At 40.3% G+C, this 16,536-nt stretch overlaps 1 protein-coding gene across 1 annotated transcript; it reads right to left on the reverse strand.

Annotated features, from left to right (window-relative positions):
* Positions 1–8,242: 8,242 nt before the first annotated feature.
* LOC119790452 (apolipoprotein D-like) lies at positions 8,243–9,469 on the reverse strand. The gene is made up of 5 exons (XM_038295976.1): positions 9,313–9,469; positions 9,071–9,203; positions 8,843–8,964; positions 8,671–8,756; positions 8,243–8,556 (listed from the first exon to the last, which is right to left on the reverse strand). Exons 2-5 carry the CDS (start codon positions 9,188–9,190, stop codon positions 8,315–8,317), a joined length of 570 nt encoding a protein of 189 aa, XP_038151904.1. The 5' UTR covers positions 9,191–9,203; positions 9,313–9,469; the 3' UTR covers positions 8,243–8,314.
* Positions 9,470–16,536: the final 7,067 nt, after the last annotated feature.

The following is a 16,536-nucleotide window of genomic DNA, read 5'->3' on the forward strand; positions in this document are numbered from 1 at the left end:
TATCTTAGATCAAAGTGTTTCTATAACTTGATTTTGACATTCACTGAAAACCTGCAACCAGGCATGGAACAATGTGCACTGAGGGTTAGCCAAAAACTGATAGGTGCCAAAACCAGTTTAGGGTCAGTCTAACATGCACATAACTAAATTTCCTGATACAGTAAATCATTCAAGACAAATCAGATTTTCATGAGGCTCTTGCTAACAAACCTATACACATATTTATAAATTGGTGCCGTTTAAATTTATGGTTCTATGGTTCTAAATTATATATCCCAATTGGGTTGAGCAGTTTGTCAAACTGATAGCCATGATAAATACCTTCAATGTTAGAAAAGTTAACAGCAAAATAGCTCCACAAGGTGCAATAGCTGGGAGAGAAAAAAAGGTCCAGCTCCTAGCCCGTTTTCCCATTTTTTTTCCTAATCTTAGTATTTTTATTTTCAAGGCACCCTAAAAACCCACGCACCCTCATGCTCCTGCAAACTGAAAATTAAAACATCATAACTGTTGGGAGCTGGAGAAAATCCCATCTTTCTCCAGCAGAGTCCGCCGTGGATCCTCTGAGGGAGCCTCCTGCACAGGTGCAGCTCATCAAGACCATCAGAGGATCCACTACTTAAGCTGTCTTCAGACCTTGCCTCAACGCCGCAGTGTTGTTCCAGTTGGTCAGCGCTAAAGCCTTGCTCCTTGTGAATCTCCATGACTTTGAATCCAGATTGGATTCTAACTTCTCTCTCTGTGTTCCCAGGAAACCCGAGTCTCCTCCGTGAAAGCTCTAGGAGAGCTAACCTGCCGAGCCGACCCTCTGAGCCAAACCCTGAAGACTTTCTGAGAACCCCCAAGCAGCTCAGGACTAGAGCTGGAAAAACCAAACCTAGGTCTGTTCGAGCTAGACGTGAGACGCTGAAGCAGCTACGGACTCTGCTGATAAACTCTTCTCCAGAACCAACAGAAAACTCCCCCAAGGAGAATAACTCAAGAACCCTCAAGGTACTATCTGAGCTCACTTGAAAACCAAACCCTGCCAGCAGTACATAACAGCTCTGTCTCTCACGCAGACTCCAGTGAAACCAGGACCCAGGCCCGAACCAGATTCCAGTACACTCTGTGTTTGTGCTTAAGGAAACTGTTAAACTTTTATCCTCGTGTCCGCCTTGTGGTGTTCTGCATAACTGGGTCTCCATTTGAGAACCCATCATGACAGAACACTGCGGCCAAACACAAGGCCCAGCAGATCACCTCACCCGTCGTTTGGAGGAACAGGATGCCCAACTTCAGGGACAAACCCAAACGCTCCGTGAGTTATACCATCTAGTTGGGACTCATAACCAAATGCTACAGAGTTGTGCTAATTTCCTTAATAGCGCTAATGCTGCATCTGTACAGCAACCATTTCCGGGTCCAGTCCCTCCCCCGAGGTCACAACCTGTGACGTCACCAGAATTTCGTCCGAGTATACCTGAACGATTCTCCAGAAACATGAAAGATTGCAAAGGATTTTTATTTCAGTGCCGGTTGATTTTTCAGAATTCTCCAGGTTGTTTTTCTACTCATCACAAGAAAATAACGTTCATTCTTTCTCAGTTAACAGGAAGAGCCTTGGAATGGGCTCAGGCAAGATTTGCCTCTGACGACAGTTTAAATTGCCTTTTCTCTGATTTCATTACTGAATTTACCCAGGTTTTTAACCAGGAAACTGACCGAACTATTGATTCCAGAGCTCTTTTCAGCCTCAAACAGGGAAATTCTTCGGTGGCAGATTTTTCGATTAACTTCCGGGTTAAGGCGGCATCTTCCGGATGGAACCAAAGCGCCTTAAAAGGAGCCTTTTTCATGGCATTAAATGAACAGATTAAAGATGAACTAGCAACCCTCGACGAACCTGCTTCCCTCGAGGATTTAATTCGCCTCTCCATTAGACTTGATAATAGGATTCGAGCCAGAAACAGTTCTAAGGAGCAGAGTAATTTCTCTCCTGCCCCTCTTAACAAGACTGTGTGTTCTCCCTCTACAGAGCAGATGCCCACTCAGAGGTCTAAACCCCAGTCTCTTCCATTGCCTGTTCAGGTCCCTCATTCGGGGGAAGGGGACTCCGAACCCATACAGGTGGGACACACTAGGCTCACTCCTGAGGAGAGACAGAGGCGATTCCTAAGTAAACTTTGTATCTACTGCGGCGAGAGTGGACATTTTATCGCCTCCTGCCCGGCAAGATCAAAAGCCGGGGCCCGCCAGTGGATCTGAGGAGTCTGGCGGGCCAAATTAACACAACAAAATCTCCTCGTTTGTTGCTTCCAGCCACTCTCTTCTGTGATAACCAGAGTCTCTCTTTTTCCGCCTTCATCGACTCAGGCTGTGAGTGTAACTTAATAGACTCTAACCTCGTCGAGCAACTTCACATAAAGACCGTTCCCCTCTCTCAGCCTCTCTGTGTGTCAGCCATCGACGGAAAAAGACTCCACCGAGTTACCCACCAAAACCAGCCCCTCGAGCTACTTCTATCAGGTAACCACCGAGAGACAATAACCTTCTTTGTTTTTCCCTCTGCATGTTCCCCGCTAGTCCTCGGGTTTGAGTGGTTGGAGAAGCATAACCCTCACATTAACTGGACTAAACGTCTCCTGGAATCATGGTCCACTACGTGCCACGAAACATGCCTTCGTTCTGCTGCCCCTATGGTGGGGCCTCCTAGTGGTGGGGGGGAGATGGACTCTCCTGACCTTTCTTCAGTTCCCTCTGAGTACCATGACTTAGCCCCTGTCTTCAGTAAGGTCAGTGCTACGTCCCTACCTCCACACAGACCATACGATTGCGCCATTGAACTTTTACCTGGTGCTCCTCTTCCAAGCAGCAGACTGTATAACATTTCCAAGCCTGAAAGAGAAACTATGGAGAAATACATCAACGAATCATTAGCTGCTGGAATTATTCGTCCTTCATCCTCTCCGTTGGGTGCAGGTTTCTTCTTCGTGGGCAAGAAGGATGGTTCCCTGAGGCCATGCATTGATTATCGGGGTTTGAACCAGATCACAATTAAAAATAAATACCCATTGCCTCTTCTTGCTTCTGCCTTTGAACCTGTACAGGGTGCTACAGTGTTTACTAAGTTGGACTTAAGAAACGCCTATCATCTTCTAAGGATACGAGAGGGCGATGAATGGAAAACCGCCTTTAAGACTCCTTTGGGCCAATTCGAATATCTGGTAATGCCCTTTGGTTTAACCAACGCTCCTGCCTGTTTCCAGGCCCTAGTAAACGATGTTCTCAGAGATTTCCTCAACGTGTTTGTTTTTGTGTACATTGATGACATTCTCATTTATTCCAAGGACCTCAATGAACACAAGAGACATGTTCGCCTTGTCTTACAGAGACTACTGGAGAATAAGCTGTTCGTGAAAGCCGAAAAGTGCGAATTCCATCAACCGTCAGTCACCTTTTTGGGGTTTGTGCTCGAGGGTGGCCAGGTAAAACCTTCTGAGGATAAGATCAAAGCTGTTTTAGACTGGCCAGTCTCTGAAAACCGAAAACAGCTACAGAGGTTTTTAGGATTCGCTAACTTCTATCGTCGATTCATAAGAAACTACAGTCAAACCGCCCTTCCTTTAACCTCTCTTACCTCCATCAAACGAACCTTTCAGTGGACCCCCGAGGCTCAAGCAGCATTTGAAAAACTAAAATCCTTGTTTTCCAGAGCTCCTGTTCTAATTCAACCTGATCCAGCTAATCAGTTCATCCTAGAGGTGGATGCTTCTGATTCCGGAGTTGGAGCGGTTCTCTCCCAAAGGCTCGACTCTGATCAGAAGATACACCCCTGTGCTTTCTTCTCCCGTAGGCTTTCTTCAGCTGAACAGAACTATGACGTGGGCGACCGTGAGCTCCTGGCTATTAAACTGGCGTTGGAAGAATGGAGGCATTGGCTGGAGGGAGCTGAGCATCCAGTTCTCGTGTGGACAGACCACAAGAATCTGGCTCACATCCAGTCAACTAAACAGGCAAATCCTCGCCAATCCAGGTGGTCAATCTTCTTCTCACGTTTCAACCTTATCATTTCCTACAGACCCGGATCCAAGAACGTGAAGCCCGATTCTCTCTCTCGTCTCTACTCCGTCGATCATCCTGAGACACCTGAACCCATCCTCCCAGCTTCGTGTACCATAGGAGTGGTCAACTGGGAGATATCGGACCTCATCAATTCTGCCCTAGCCACAGAACCAGACCCAGGTACCGGTCCGCCTAACCGTACATATGTCCCATCTTCAGTCAGGTCCCGTCTCATCCAGTGGATGCACGCCGCCAAATTCACCGCTCATCCAGGAGTGAGTAGGACTATAGCTCTCATCTCCAGGCGCTTCTGGTGGCCCAAACTCCACAGAGACGTTAAGGAGTATGTGTTGCCTTGCCCCACCTGTGCCCGCAACAAAGCCTCACACCAACCTCCTTCTGGCCTGCTTCAACCACTTCCTGTTCCCTCGCGTCCATGGTCTCATATAGCTATAGATTTTGTCACCGGCCTCCCTGTCTCCCGAGGTATGTCCACTATTTTCACCATTGTTGATCGTTTCTCGAAGTCCTGCCATCTGGTTCCCCTCAGGAAACTTCCCACGGCCTTCCAGACAGCCCAGCTGTTAATAAAACATGTTTTCCGGCTTCATGGCATTCCCCAGGAGATTCTATCGGACAGAGGTCCACAATTCATCTCGCAGGTATGGAAGGCTTTCTGTTCTGCTCTCGGCTGCAAACCATCTCTCACTTCAGGTTACCATCCTCAATCAAACGGGCCAGACAGAACGCATGAACCAGCAACTGGAATCCACCCTCCGCTGTCTCACTTCCAACAACCCCGTGGATTGGAGTCAATCGCCACACTTAACCAGTCAACCGAGTCAGTCAAGCGTTTCGCTGACGCTAAGAGACGCCCCGCCCCTGAGTATTCTGTGGGCCAAGAAGTTTGGCTCTCCACTCGAGACATCCCCCTTACCTTCAGTAATGAGTTTCTCGCATCATCAACCCCTCCTCTGTTCGTCTGCAACTTCCCCAGTCCCTCCGTATCCATCCCACTTTCCATGTTTCCCAGATCAAACCTGTTTCCTCGAGCCCCCTGTGCCCACCGTCCGACTCCCCACCACCCGCCCTGGAGGTCGATGGCCATCCGGCCTTCACGGTGCGCCGCATCGTGGACTCCCGTCGACGAGGTCGCGGATGGCAGTACCTCGTCGACTGGGAGGGCTACGGACCTGAAGATCGTCAGTGGGTCCCAGGCTCGTACATCCTCGACCCTGCACTCATAGAGGAGTACGAGCGTTCCTGTCCTTCCACTTCCTCCGGACCGCCAAGGGGCGGTCGTTGAGGGGGGGGGTACTGTTGGGAGCTGGAGAAAATCCCATCTTTCTCCAGCAGAGTCCGCCGTGGATCCTCTGAGGGAGCCTCCTGCACAGGTGCAGCTCATCAAGACCATCAGAGGATCCACTACTTAAGCTGTCTTCAGACCTTGCCTCAACGCCGCAGTGTTGTTCCAGTTGGTCAGCGCTAAAGCCTTGCTCCTTGTGAATCTCCATGACTTTGAATCCAGATTGGATTCTAACTTCTCTCTCTGTGTTCCCAGGAAACCCGAGTCTCCTCCGTGAAAGCTCTAGGAGAGCTAACCTGCCGAGCCGACCCTCTGAGCCAAACCCTGAAGACTTTCTGAGAACCCCCAAGCAGCTCAGGACTAGAGCTGGAAAAACCAAACCTAGGTCTGTTCGAGCTAGACGTGAGATGCTGAAGCAGCTGATAAACTCTTCTCCAGAACCAACAGAAAACTCCCCCAAGGAGAATAACTCAAGAACCCTCAAGGTACTATCTGAGCTCACTTGAAAACCAAACCCTGCCAGCAGTACATAACAGCTCTGTCTCTCACGCAGACTCCAGTGAAACCAGGACCCAGGCCCGAACCAGATTCCAGTACACTCTGTGTTTGTGCTTAAATAAACTGTTAAACTTTTATCCTCGTGTCCGCCTTGTGGTGTTCTGCATAACTGGGTCTCCATTTGAGAACCCATCATGACAATAACAAAGTAACCCAACAAATGTCACTACCTGCTGCTATGCTGGTATGCTGCTCTAACTCCAAATCTGTAACCATTCTAAATTGATAAGCAAGAAGACAATGGAAGTTACCTGCTGCTACTATTTAGACAGCCACCAGCAGCTACTGATAGATGCATTAAATGGGTTGAAATGTTCTTTAAATTTTGTTATATAGCAGACCCCTAAATGACTGCAGAGACAGACTCCCCACCATAAAACATAATAAACCATACTTAAGAGCATTAGTTCTAGATTAATCTTCATTATTTGTAGTATGTGAATAGTTTTTTTTTGTCAGATTTTGGTATAAATACTAACTTGTGATACCATATGATGGTATCATTGCTGCCACCGTCTGGTTGAGAGGAGAACTGCTTGTTCCAGAGGTGGTGAATTAAATTCACATGGGAACAACAATCTGGCTAGATGATGGGCAGTGATTGGCTAGGGGTGGTCATGGCTGGATTCCCCCCTTCCCAACTTCAATCAACACAGTCATATAGGCACCAACAAGCAGATTAGTGTGCAACTTGGAGTTCTGACAGTAGGATGGTGAAATTGCACCATTATCTTTCAGATTACAAGACAACAACAGCAACTTCTCATAGTGCCATAGTCATTATTTACCTTCATGTCTTATTTTTGTTTAAAGTAATCTTTAAGTTTTTCTTCTGACTGGAAGTAAGATATTTTGGAGTTGCTCCATTCCTGACTTTTCTGACTTTCAGCTGTGTTGATGGCAGCAGAACAGCTGAAAAACAATAGAATATCCAAAAATACACAACATTTACAGTGTAAGGACATTTACACTAATAGATGTTTATAACTGTTGGAGCTTGGCCTGTTTTTCAGTGTAGTTCTGTTTCTCTGACTGTGACTAAATGTATGTGCTCTCCTTCAGCCTCTGACATGGGAGCTGGCTTGGCGCTCATCTGCCTGGCTGTGTGTCCAGTCACCTTTTGTATCTGTTTTTCTGTCTGTAGGTCTCCTTGAACTCCAGTCTGTAACAAACCAGACAGAAGACCCACATTTTCAGCTGGAGAGACAGCATTTAAATAGTTTATCTGAACTCAGGAGCGCATCCACCAAGGACCAGGGATAACTATAGATGGAGATGTAGGTTAGTGGCTTCAAGGAGTTCAATAATGAAATGCATGAAACCAACAAAAGCCACAAACCTATGGAGTTAGATTAGTCTTAATTTTCACAAATACATGCATGTGTGGATCTTGTCCTGTGCATGTATGAATCACATATGTATATTTCTGTAAAATTAAGACCAATCTACCTCCATTCTAACCTTTTCAGAGTCTTCCTTTGGGCAGGAACCGCCAGATTTAACAGAGCAGACTTCTCCTTTAACAGATGTGGAGATACCAACAGTTGGGCGACGTGGAGCACAGAAGCAGGAAGGAGGCCCAGGAAGCCAGACTCCAGCTTAACGAACCAAATTTACTGTATGATCTGCAGACATCCCAAGTCTCCCGGAAGTACCAGGAGTCTCCCTGATATAGATAGTTGTTCAGGGATGCCCGCGAGTCAGATAAATTATCCCAGATTTTAGACTTTGCAAGGTGGTGTTTTTTTAATGCAAGTGAGAGCATGCAGGCAGTACAATAATTTGTGCATCATGTGCGGATCAGTTTAATTATTATTAGATTAATATAAAGTTATAATTTAGGAATTTTACATATTTTCGACTTAATTTAAGTTAAAACTACCTACTTTTCTATAAAATTTGAATTAGAACTCAAGACAAACTTATTTATTAATTTTTTTTATTCATAACCCAACATAAGGGTTATTAGGGTTATATAAATAAACTGAATTGAAATTTAATTTACTTGAATCCTCTATCAATCTCTTGTTTAGTAATCCAAAATGCTTTACTGTGCAAATTTAACATCAATTAATAAATGTTCTGCCCTTTTTCAATGTTCTGAGTAAACGATTATAAGCATTGTCAAAATTAAAAAATAATAATAATAATTAAAAAAAAATTCAGTGCCTCTTATTTAAAGATTTAGGCGAATTTATGTATATATTTAACAACAAAATTTCATTAGAGTTCAACAACTGAATATTTGCAGAGAGTGAGAATGGTGGGAGAATCCTTTCCATTAGGAAAAAAAAAAAAAAAAAACATCACAGATGCCATCTTGTTTTTTTTTTCAGCACATATGTTTATTAATTTAAGCTCAAAATAAAGAGTGTAAATTAAAAACACAAAATGCATGATATTATTTTACTGGTTCATGACACTACATGACACTGGATCCTGGTTGGTGTACAGCAGCTTGTCTACACTGACATTGAGGGACCGCAGGATGCTGTGAAGCTCCTCCAGGGTATCGTCAGGCAGAGTGGGCTGCCTGCTCAGGATCCAGACGAAGTCAGCGTGCAACATAAGTAGGTCGGTGCAGCTGTAGACCAGGGCGTAGTTATCATAGTCTGTGGACAGAACCCAGTATGGAGCAGGGGGAGAGTCTGGAGAAGTAAACACAGCAGATAAGTGAAGCTTGAACTGGAGCATAACTAAAATCACATCTTAAATAAATTTAAAACAGTGGGTGAGTGTGAAAATTATATGAAGATCTGTACTCTCAAAGAAGTAGACCAGCAGTTTGGCAGGCTCAGCTGGGTCAGGTTTGGCAGTCCCAATGATTTCATTAATGGTCTCATTCGCACTGAAACATAAAAGGAAAGAGTTAATCTATAACTTCAATCAGTTTGAATAAATGCGATTCAGTAAATGAGAGTAAATGAATCTCACAGCAGCTCCCTGTTTAGGACTCCAACAACACCAGGACTCTGCAGACTGTAGGTGGCAGTGCTGCACTGGCCTGTCTGAAACGTGTGGGGCAACCTCTGGATTTCATACCATTTACCAAGATACTGCAAAAACAAGTATAGTCATAAAAATAAGGTTCCTGCAGCTCCATGTTCAGCAGACAAGCCTTGATAATCTAGAAGTTCTCTGATGTTGTGCTGTGCTATTCACCCTCGCAGCATCAAACTGCTGCTGAACAGCAGCTTGGGGACATCTGCCAGGACTGAAGATCTGAGCGTTGGCTGCCAGAACGGACAGCAGAGTGAAGGAAAACACCTGGATGAAATCCATTTTTCTCCAAACCCTTTAAGAAAGTAGAATATATTCAATGTAATCTATTTTGTTCCAAATAGCTTCTTTACATGTGCACAAAATAAGAAAAGCCAGAACAAAAGATACCAATCATTTCTTACCTGTTTTAGTGGGTAGCAGTGACTCTCATCGTTGCCCTGCTGTATTTATAGTAAAGGTCCTCTGCTTCACCTTGGTCTGATTTGCATGTCACATTTGTTTTTTTAAAGGTGTGAGATTTTTGGCACCTGTTCATGTAAAGATATTGGCTACCTTGGTTACCTTGGCTGCCAAACAAATATGTTTTAGGTTACATTAACTGGAAGGTATAGATTACAGAAATGTTTTGTGAGGTCACGTGTGGGACCTTGTGTGCATTATGCAATCCGTGTTAGTGTCCTTCTACTGACTTGGTTAACATTATCTGTTTGGTTTTTTTAGGTTGCTCATCCAATTTTGATGTATTTAAAAACAATAAATGTACATTCATCTAAGGGCCTTTTGTAACATTTTAATTAAAAAGAATCTTTCATTTTTAATAAGAATAGGCCTGTGAAAAAAGGAACCTGTGTTCAACTCAATATCAATTATATATATATATATATATATATATATATATATATATATATATATATATATATATATATGTATAAACACACACATATATATCTATATATCTATCTGTATATATATATATATATATATATATATATATATATATATACATATTTACAAATAAACCTGCAAATATAGACTTCTATAAACCATAGAGAGAATTATAGATCCTTTAGGTAAGTAAGTAATTGTTCAATCAATTAAGTTCTGTATTACAACAGATATTAGTTACCTTTAATGAAAGCTGATCACAAATATTAGTATTATAAAGTGTTTTAGAATTTAAAAAAAACTTGAAATATGAACTTTATTTACACTTTTTCCATAGACTACATTTCTAGTACATTTTAAAAGGTAGTGTTTTGGTTTTTGAGTTCATAAGATTATAGATTTGGGATTTGAATTTTATTTTTTTAACAATCCTAAAACAAGATTTGAATACTTGCAGAGTGAATGAGTTAAACAATTTAAAAAGGTTAATAAAAATGTACCGTTATTGATAAATGACCCAGCACTTTGGATTATGTGCTCCAACAGAATCTAGTGACTACTGGTGCTGTCCTCCTGATAAACTGTGAATTTAGGACAGAGATGCTGAAAACCAGGGCTTGTAAATTTGTTTTTGTTTTGTTTTTTGTTTTTTATACTCCATCTTTATGCAGGGAGCTTTATTTTAAAATGTATAATCAAAATACAGTTTAACAATTTAAATTGCATATAGCAGCATTTGTACTGAAAAGGGTTTTACCTGTGAGCATTTTCTATGTTATTAATGATGTGTATAGACCACTTTACATAATAGTCATGTGTTTAACAATTTTCAGTTTAAATATTTCTTTTTTCTTACTCTTTTATTTTCTTAGTCAATTATTTTTCTGCATGGGTTCCCTTTGATGAAAACAGAATTTTCAATCTTTTTGTAATGAAACTGACTTCAATAATCTAATGCCTAAAAAATCTTCCACCCATAATATCACCATAACCAATTCCTAAACAAGATCTCCCCCGAAGGCGTGAAAGACATAATGCTTCCAAATTAGAGGGATTACAGCTCAGGAACAGGTCATCATTTGATAGTGGCAGGAAATGCACTTGATCCGGACACCAGACTGCTGCTGTAATTAGAAGATGGACGTTGTCTCCTCTTACCCCGAGAGAATTTATAGCCGTGGCTGTTTGTTGAGGTTAAACCGCCTCTGATCCCTTCGCCTCACTGTGACACCATAATGCTGGGTGCAAACAACACGGACTGAAATCCCTTTTAAAAAGCTTACACCTGAGAGATTCTTAAATTAGCGGTTTAGATGTCCTAAAGCCCTGTTCTCCTAATTCCTAAGTCTGTTATTTGTGATTTCCGCTCTGCTTTTTTCAGTAAAAATCTACTTTACATCAGAATATCCATATTAGGAAGCATGTCAGCAAATTAGAAAATTACCATTATTTTTTATTTCATCAATTTAGTTTAAAAAGTTGAAATTAATATATCTTTTAGCTTGATTATACAGAGTGATAATATAGTATATAAGTATTTTTTTGTGTGTAAGGCTAAACTTAAGAATCAATAAATTGATTAAACAGAATCTATCTAACAACTTGAAGTAGGCTGAATTATAAATTAATTTTAAAATGATATGAAGACATCTAGGAACAGATTCAGAATCACCAATTATCCGCAAACGGATTAAACATATTACAGTGGGCCCTTTCCTAAGCATGGGTTGCCTCTAAAAGTTACTTCCAGAGCACAGTGACAAGGAGACCATAAAGGACCTCTAAACAACATCTAAATCAGGGGTTTTCAAACTCTGTCCTCAAACCCAGCTGTCCTGCATATTTTAGGTATATCCCTGCCTCCACATACCTGACAAACAAATGGGTGATTAGCAGGGCCCTGCAGCCCCAGGTGGCTATGGACGAGGGGGTCCAATCATGTGATGCAGATGGACTGTAGCAGCATTTAAAACCAGGACCAGGTTTGAAAACCACTTACTTCCTTCAAAACTGGTGTTCATAATTCAATAATAAGAAAGAGACAGGGAATAATCCATCCATAGGAATTCAAAGGAACAAACATTCCTGACTAAAAACAACACAGAAACCTTTCTCATACAACAGGAATAGGCCATAACTCCTCTATAAAGATGTTTTTAATTTTCATGAACACCTCATGCTCTATAAACATGGACATGAACATATTGTTATAGACAAAATTTGAATGGCTTCTTGAATTATCTACTAGGACGAAGAAGGAGAAGAGGTTTAACATTTCAAATTAAATAAAAACAGTAGTAAACTTATAGTAAAATCTAATAGAAATATATAATAATACTCTTTTAAAATCCATTTCGAGTTTCAGTACCTTTCAGCTTGTTTATTCGTTATTCATTGTCATGTCAATTAAGATAACAGTTTTTTCTTTTAAAACAAAATCCCTCTTAACATCTGCCATGTGTGTTTATTCAGGTTATTTTTATAACAGTAAAATGAGTTTAATCATTTTAACATTTGAGAAAGCAAAAACAGAGGAGATATTTGATGGGAGAAAGGCTTTCACACAGATTGGTACATTCTTCAAGTTATGTGTAGATAAGAATATCTAAAGTTCTATTTAACAAAATAGAATAGATTTTCTTATCTGGCTAAAATATACTTTAGAAAACAACAATCTTAAAGCAGGTATTAAATGTACCTTTTAATAAAGTGACATTTTGTTTTTGACCTTTTAGTACCGTACTATAACTTTGTTTGATAAGCAGAAAGACACTTCAGTAGTTCGTTGCCAATGCATCTATAACCTGTAGCGTATTTTCCTTTATTTACTTGGGGTCAGAAGTTCCCGCGCTGTTGGGCTGATCTGACTTTAAGTGCGTCTGTGTTCAATGTGTCAGACCTAACATATCATTCAAATAAATAGCTAAAAAATCATACCTTGTGATTTCTGGATCTTTCTTCGGGGGGGGTTATGTCTCTCACAGTGGACATGCACCTACAATGACAATTTCAGACCCCTCCATGATTTCTAAGTGGGAGAATTTGCAAAATAAGAGGGTGTTCAAATACTGCAGTGTTGAAAACAGTTCAGTAGAGTGAGTTAATGCGAAATATTTACCAACTTTTTCGTTTTCAAACCACAACCTACTTTACAATGGGTAATATTGACAAAGAAAATAGAATGCTTCATAATAATGATAATAATTAAAACAATGTAGAGCTCTAGCAAAAGTTTGTAAAAAATACAGGCGCCAACTATCTGTCCAATATAGTATGTAATTAAATATAATGGAATAGAATAGAATAGAATAAATACTGACTGACTGAATCTCTAACTGTACTATACTTTGTTAACAAAACAAGATGGACTTGCATTCAATCAAACACATTCAAGTGTTTAGGGATGAGTTTCAAGGTGTACTTGTCATCTAAATTATAAAGCTGGAAGCATAATCTGATGATCCACTAAAGGACCAGCTCATATCCCACTTCAAGGACCTGAGATATTTACTATAAACATGTTATCCTGCTAAACAACCTCAAAGGTCAGTTTGATGATGTTCCAACAAGCCATATGTGTTCTGGTAATTTGGCTGCTGTGAATCAATTTGATCGTCCCATCCGTCCATCCATGAGTTTTACTGTACAGTCTAGTTTCTGGAGCGGATCACTCTGGTGCGAGCCTCATGACAGCCACGTCAAAACATTGCAGTAGCTTTCACCAACATTTATTTTCCATAATGTTGTCCATCTGGCCATATGTACCGAAGCGATATGTGCTAACAATATCTTCTTGATCTCTTGAGATGTTCCTCCAATACTTCCAAATAATGTTATCTACTCATTATGCCATCGGTTTTATTAGGTGCACTAGTTGTACTAAAATTGGCTTGTAAGCCTTCAATCTTTTAATAAAAATTTTAAGATGAACATTAGCCCCTTTTTTCAATTTTTACCCAGCTTCAATTCAATGCTTAAATATTGTTTTCTAAAGTGACCACATAAGCACATAGATCAAGTAGAAGCTGCAGACAGTGGAGTCAGTGATAGAAGAATCCCCACAGGCCGACAAATGTCCAACTAATGATCTCTTCTCTTAAAGCCCTGTCAGAATACAACCATAAAAAAAGAAATGTATGTTTATTTATACGTGTAAATAAATATATATTGTGCTAAAATAGGTTTATAATAAATAACTACATTAATATAATGAGTCAAAACTTCTGGTGAAACATATAAAATTGTATTTGCTGGCACTTGCAGTTTTTACCACACACCTCTTAAGCTCAGCCACTACAAAAAGATATAAGGCAAAAAAAAAATCCCTGAGCCTGGGATTCCCACTGCTATCATTGTGTGAACATATTAATGCTGCCTGTTCAGGCTTTAAGAAATTGTGTCAAAGGATGAACTATATTTTTGAAGGTGTAGATCTCTCTTTCCAATGTCTTGGCTGATTTCTTTTGATTACTTCACATCAAAAAAGGAAAGAGTTAATTTATGGAATTGAACGCCATTATTTGAGGTGTTTTTGCTTTCCCAATACACCTCCACATGTGTGCCTCCATCTTACTCATGATATTTATTAAACTATTAAAAGCTTGTAAAAACATGAAAGCATCATCTGTGTATAGCCAATTCCTTTTAAAACCCAAGTACTGCAAAAAATAGAAATACGAAACAACTCTCCTTATTCAGGTATATAGCAGATAGGGATTTTTTGTTACCATAACTTAAAGATAAAAAGCTTATTCTAATATAACATCAGGCTATAGGAAAAAAGCGTATGTGCCTTTTTATAAAGTTTATGTCAGTATCTGATTTTGGCTATTTACACTACTGTGGTTTAGTAGTAGCTATGCGTACCCTTTAATCTCTTCATCATCACTGTGTCATCCAGGAGCCATATGCTGTTCTCAACTTTCAAAGAGTTATTGATCAGTATGTCTCCAGACTTTCTGAATGCCTTTTACAGCTTTTTTTTTTTCTCCTTGACTGGGCTGTCATTCAACCCACTTTCTTTAAAATAAAAGCAAGTAGGTATCAGGGTTAAAAAGAGACAACAAGGAGTGGGAAAGGAAATAACAAAAAAACAACTAACCAAACTAAAGAGACTCATGTTTTCAGTGGATCGTCTACATCACAGAGCGTTTTTAGCACACTGCTCTTTTGGGATCACGTTGTTAATGTTATAAATATGTTGATGTTGAAGATAATATTTTTATCCTTCAAATTTGTCAGTGATTGAACTGAAGAAATGTGATCAAGATGTGTTTGGCATGTTTCTCTCTTAAAGATTAGACCTTAATTATTTGTTTTGTTAAAATGTATACTTGAGGGGTGAGTAATCCCATAAATTGAGGAGCCTTTTTGTGCCATAATGATTAATAGATCGGCCTTATGGAGTTTTACAAACAAAAAACTATCCTTTTAAAAACAGGCAGCACTAGAGTGAACTTCGATGAATAAAAAGCTATCAAAGAACTAAAATAAACGAAATTAAGAAAAAAAAAAAAGAAATGTTAACATAACATATTAAATAAGGTCCTCAATTGTCTGTCAGTTTCAAAGCAATATATCACCTAGTGTAAAAGAAATCTAACAAAACACCCCGACCAAGTATTTCACCCCTTAATTCTCCTGGTTTTTTTGGGGGGGTTTTTTTGTTTCATTTGGAAAATAATTTTAAGATTGAACCAAGTTAGAGAAAAAACAAAGGACAGTTTTAGTAGGATAAATCTTATTTAGGGAATGGGGTACATCAGGCATCCCCAAAGTCGGTCCTCGAGGGCCGCTGTCCTGCAGGTTTTAGAGGTTTCCCTGCTCCAGCACAGCTGATTTACATTGATAGTTAAGTAACAAGCTTTTGCTGAACTGCAATCATCAGAATCAGCTGTGCTAAAGCAGAGAAACCTCTAAAACCTGCAGGACAGCGGCCCTCCAGGACCGACTTTGGGGATGCCTGGGGTACATTAATCAATTTAGAAAAGAAAAAAAAATGCAAGTTAATTCTTGGATAAGCCATCTCCAAATCTTTATTTATTCATTTTGTTGCATTAAGAGCTGGATTTTCCTGTCTGAATTAAATTACTTTCATGCTGCATAACCCAACCGCTTGAAGTCACAAGTTGATTGCAAATTAATTTTCGTTGAGGATTTTCCGGTAGAGACTAAGTGGTTCCATCCATCCAAGTCGACATCTAATGTCTTTTGTAAAACGTAGTGTTGTCAGAGAGGTTCTATTTAAGTTATTCTCTAATTTTACAGACCTGGTAGTATGTCACATTAGTTTATAATTGATTTGAGGTTAATCAAGGCAGCAAAGTGTCCTGAAGATGAGACGGGCATTCATAATAATATCTCTACCACTGCCAATAATTCTGCTTTTGATCCAATATATTAGTTTACTGTTTAACATCTGAAATGTAAAAGCTGCAGGCCGTTTTAATATAATATATATTTATAATGAAGGCTCCACCAGCTGCAGATTGAGAGGAGGGGATCAGAAACACATAGTTTCCCCCTCCACCCCACGCCCTCCGGGTTGTGTCTGCAGTTTGGCTAATTTTCTTTGTAGCCCACCAACTGTGCTCACCTAGCTCCTCACTAGGCATTAAAGAAAACATCATTCAAAGTGTAGCCCCCTACTCTAAGCTTGGTTAGCACAAACTGTCAGATTAGGAGGTCTGAGAGGATGATCCAGCCAACATTCAGTCGGATTTCTGACAAATTACCACCAA

Source organism: Cyprinodon tularosa, unplaced genomic scaffold (genome assembly GCF_016077235.1).
Source record: "Cyprinodon tularosa strain WSP-4 unplaced genomic scaffold, ASM1607723v1 ctg364, whole genome shotgun sequence".
Taxonomy (NCBI): Eukaryota; Metazoa; Chordata; class Actinopteri; order Cyprinodontiformes; family Cyprinodontidae; genus Cyprinodon; species Cyprinodon tularosa.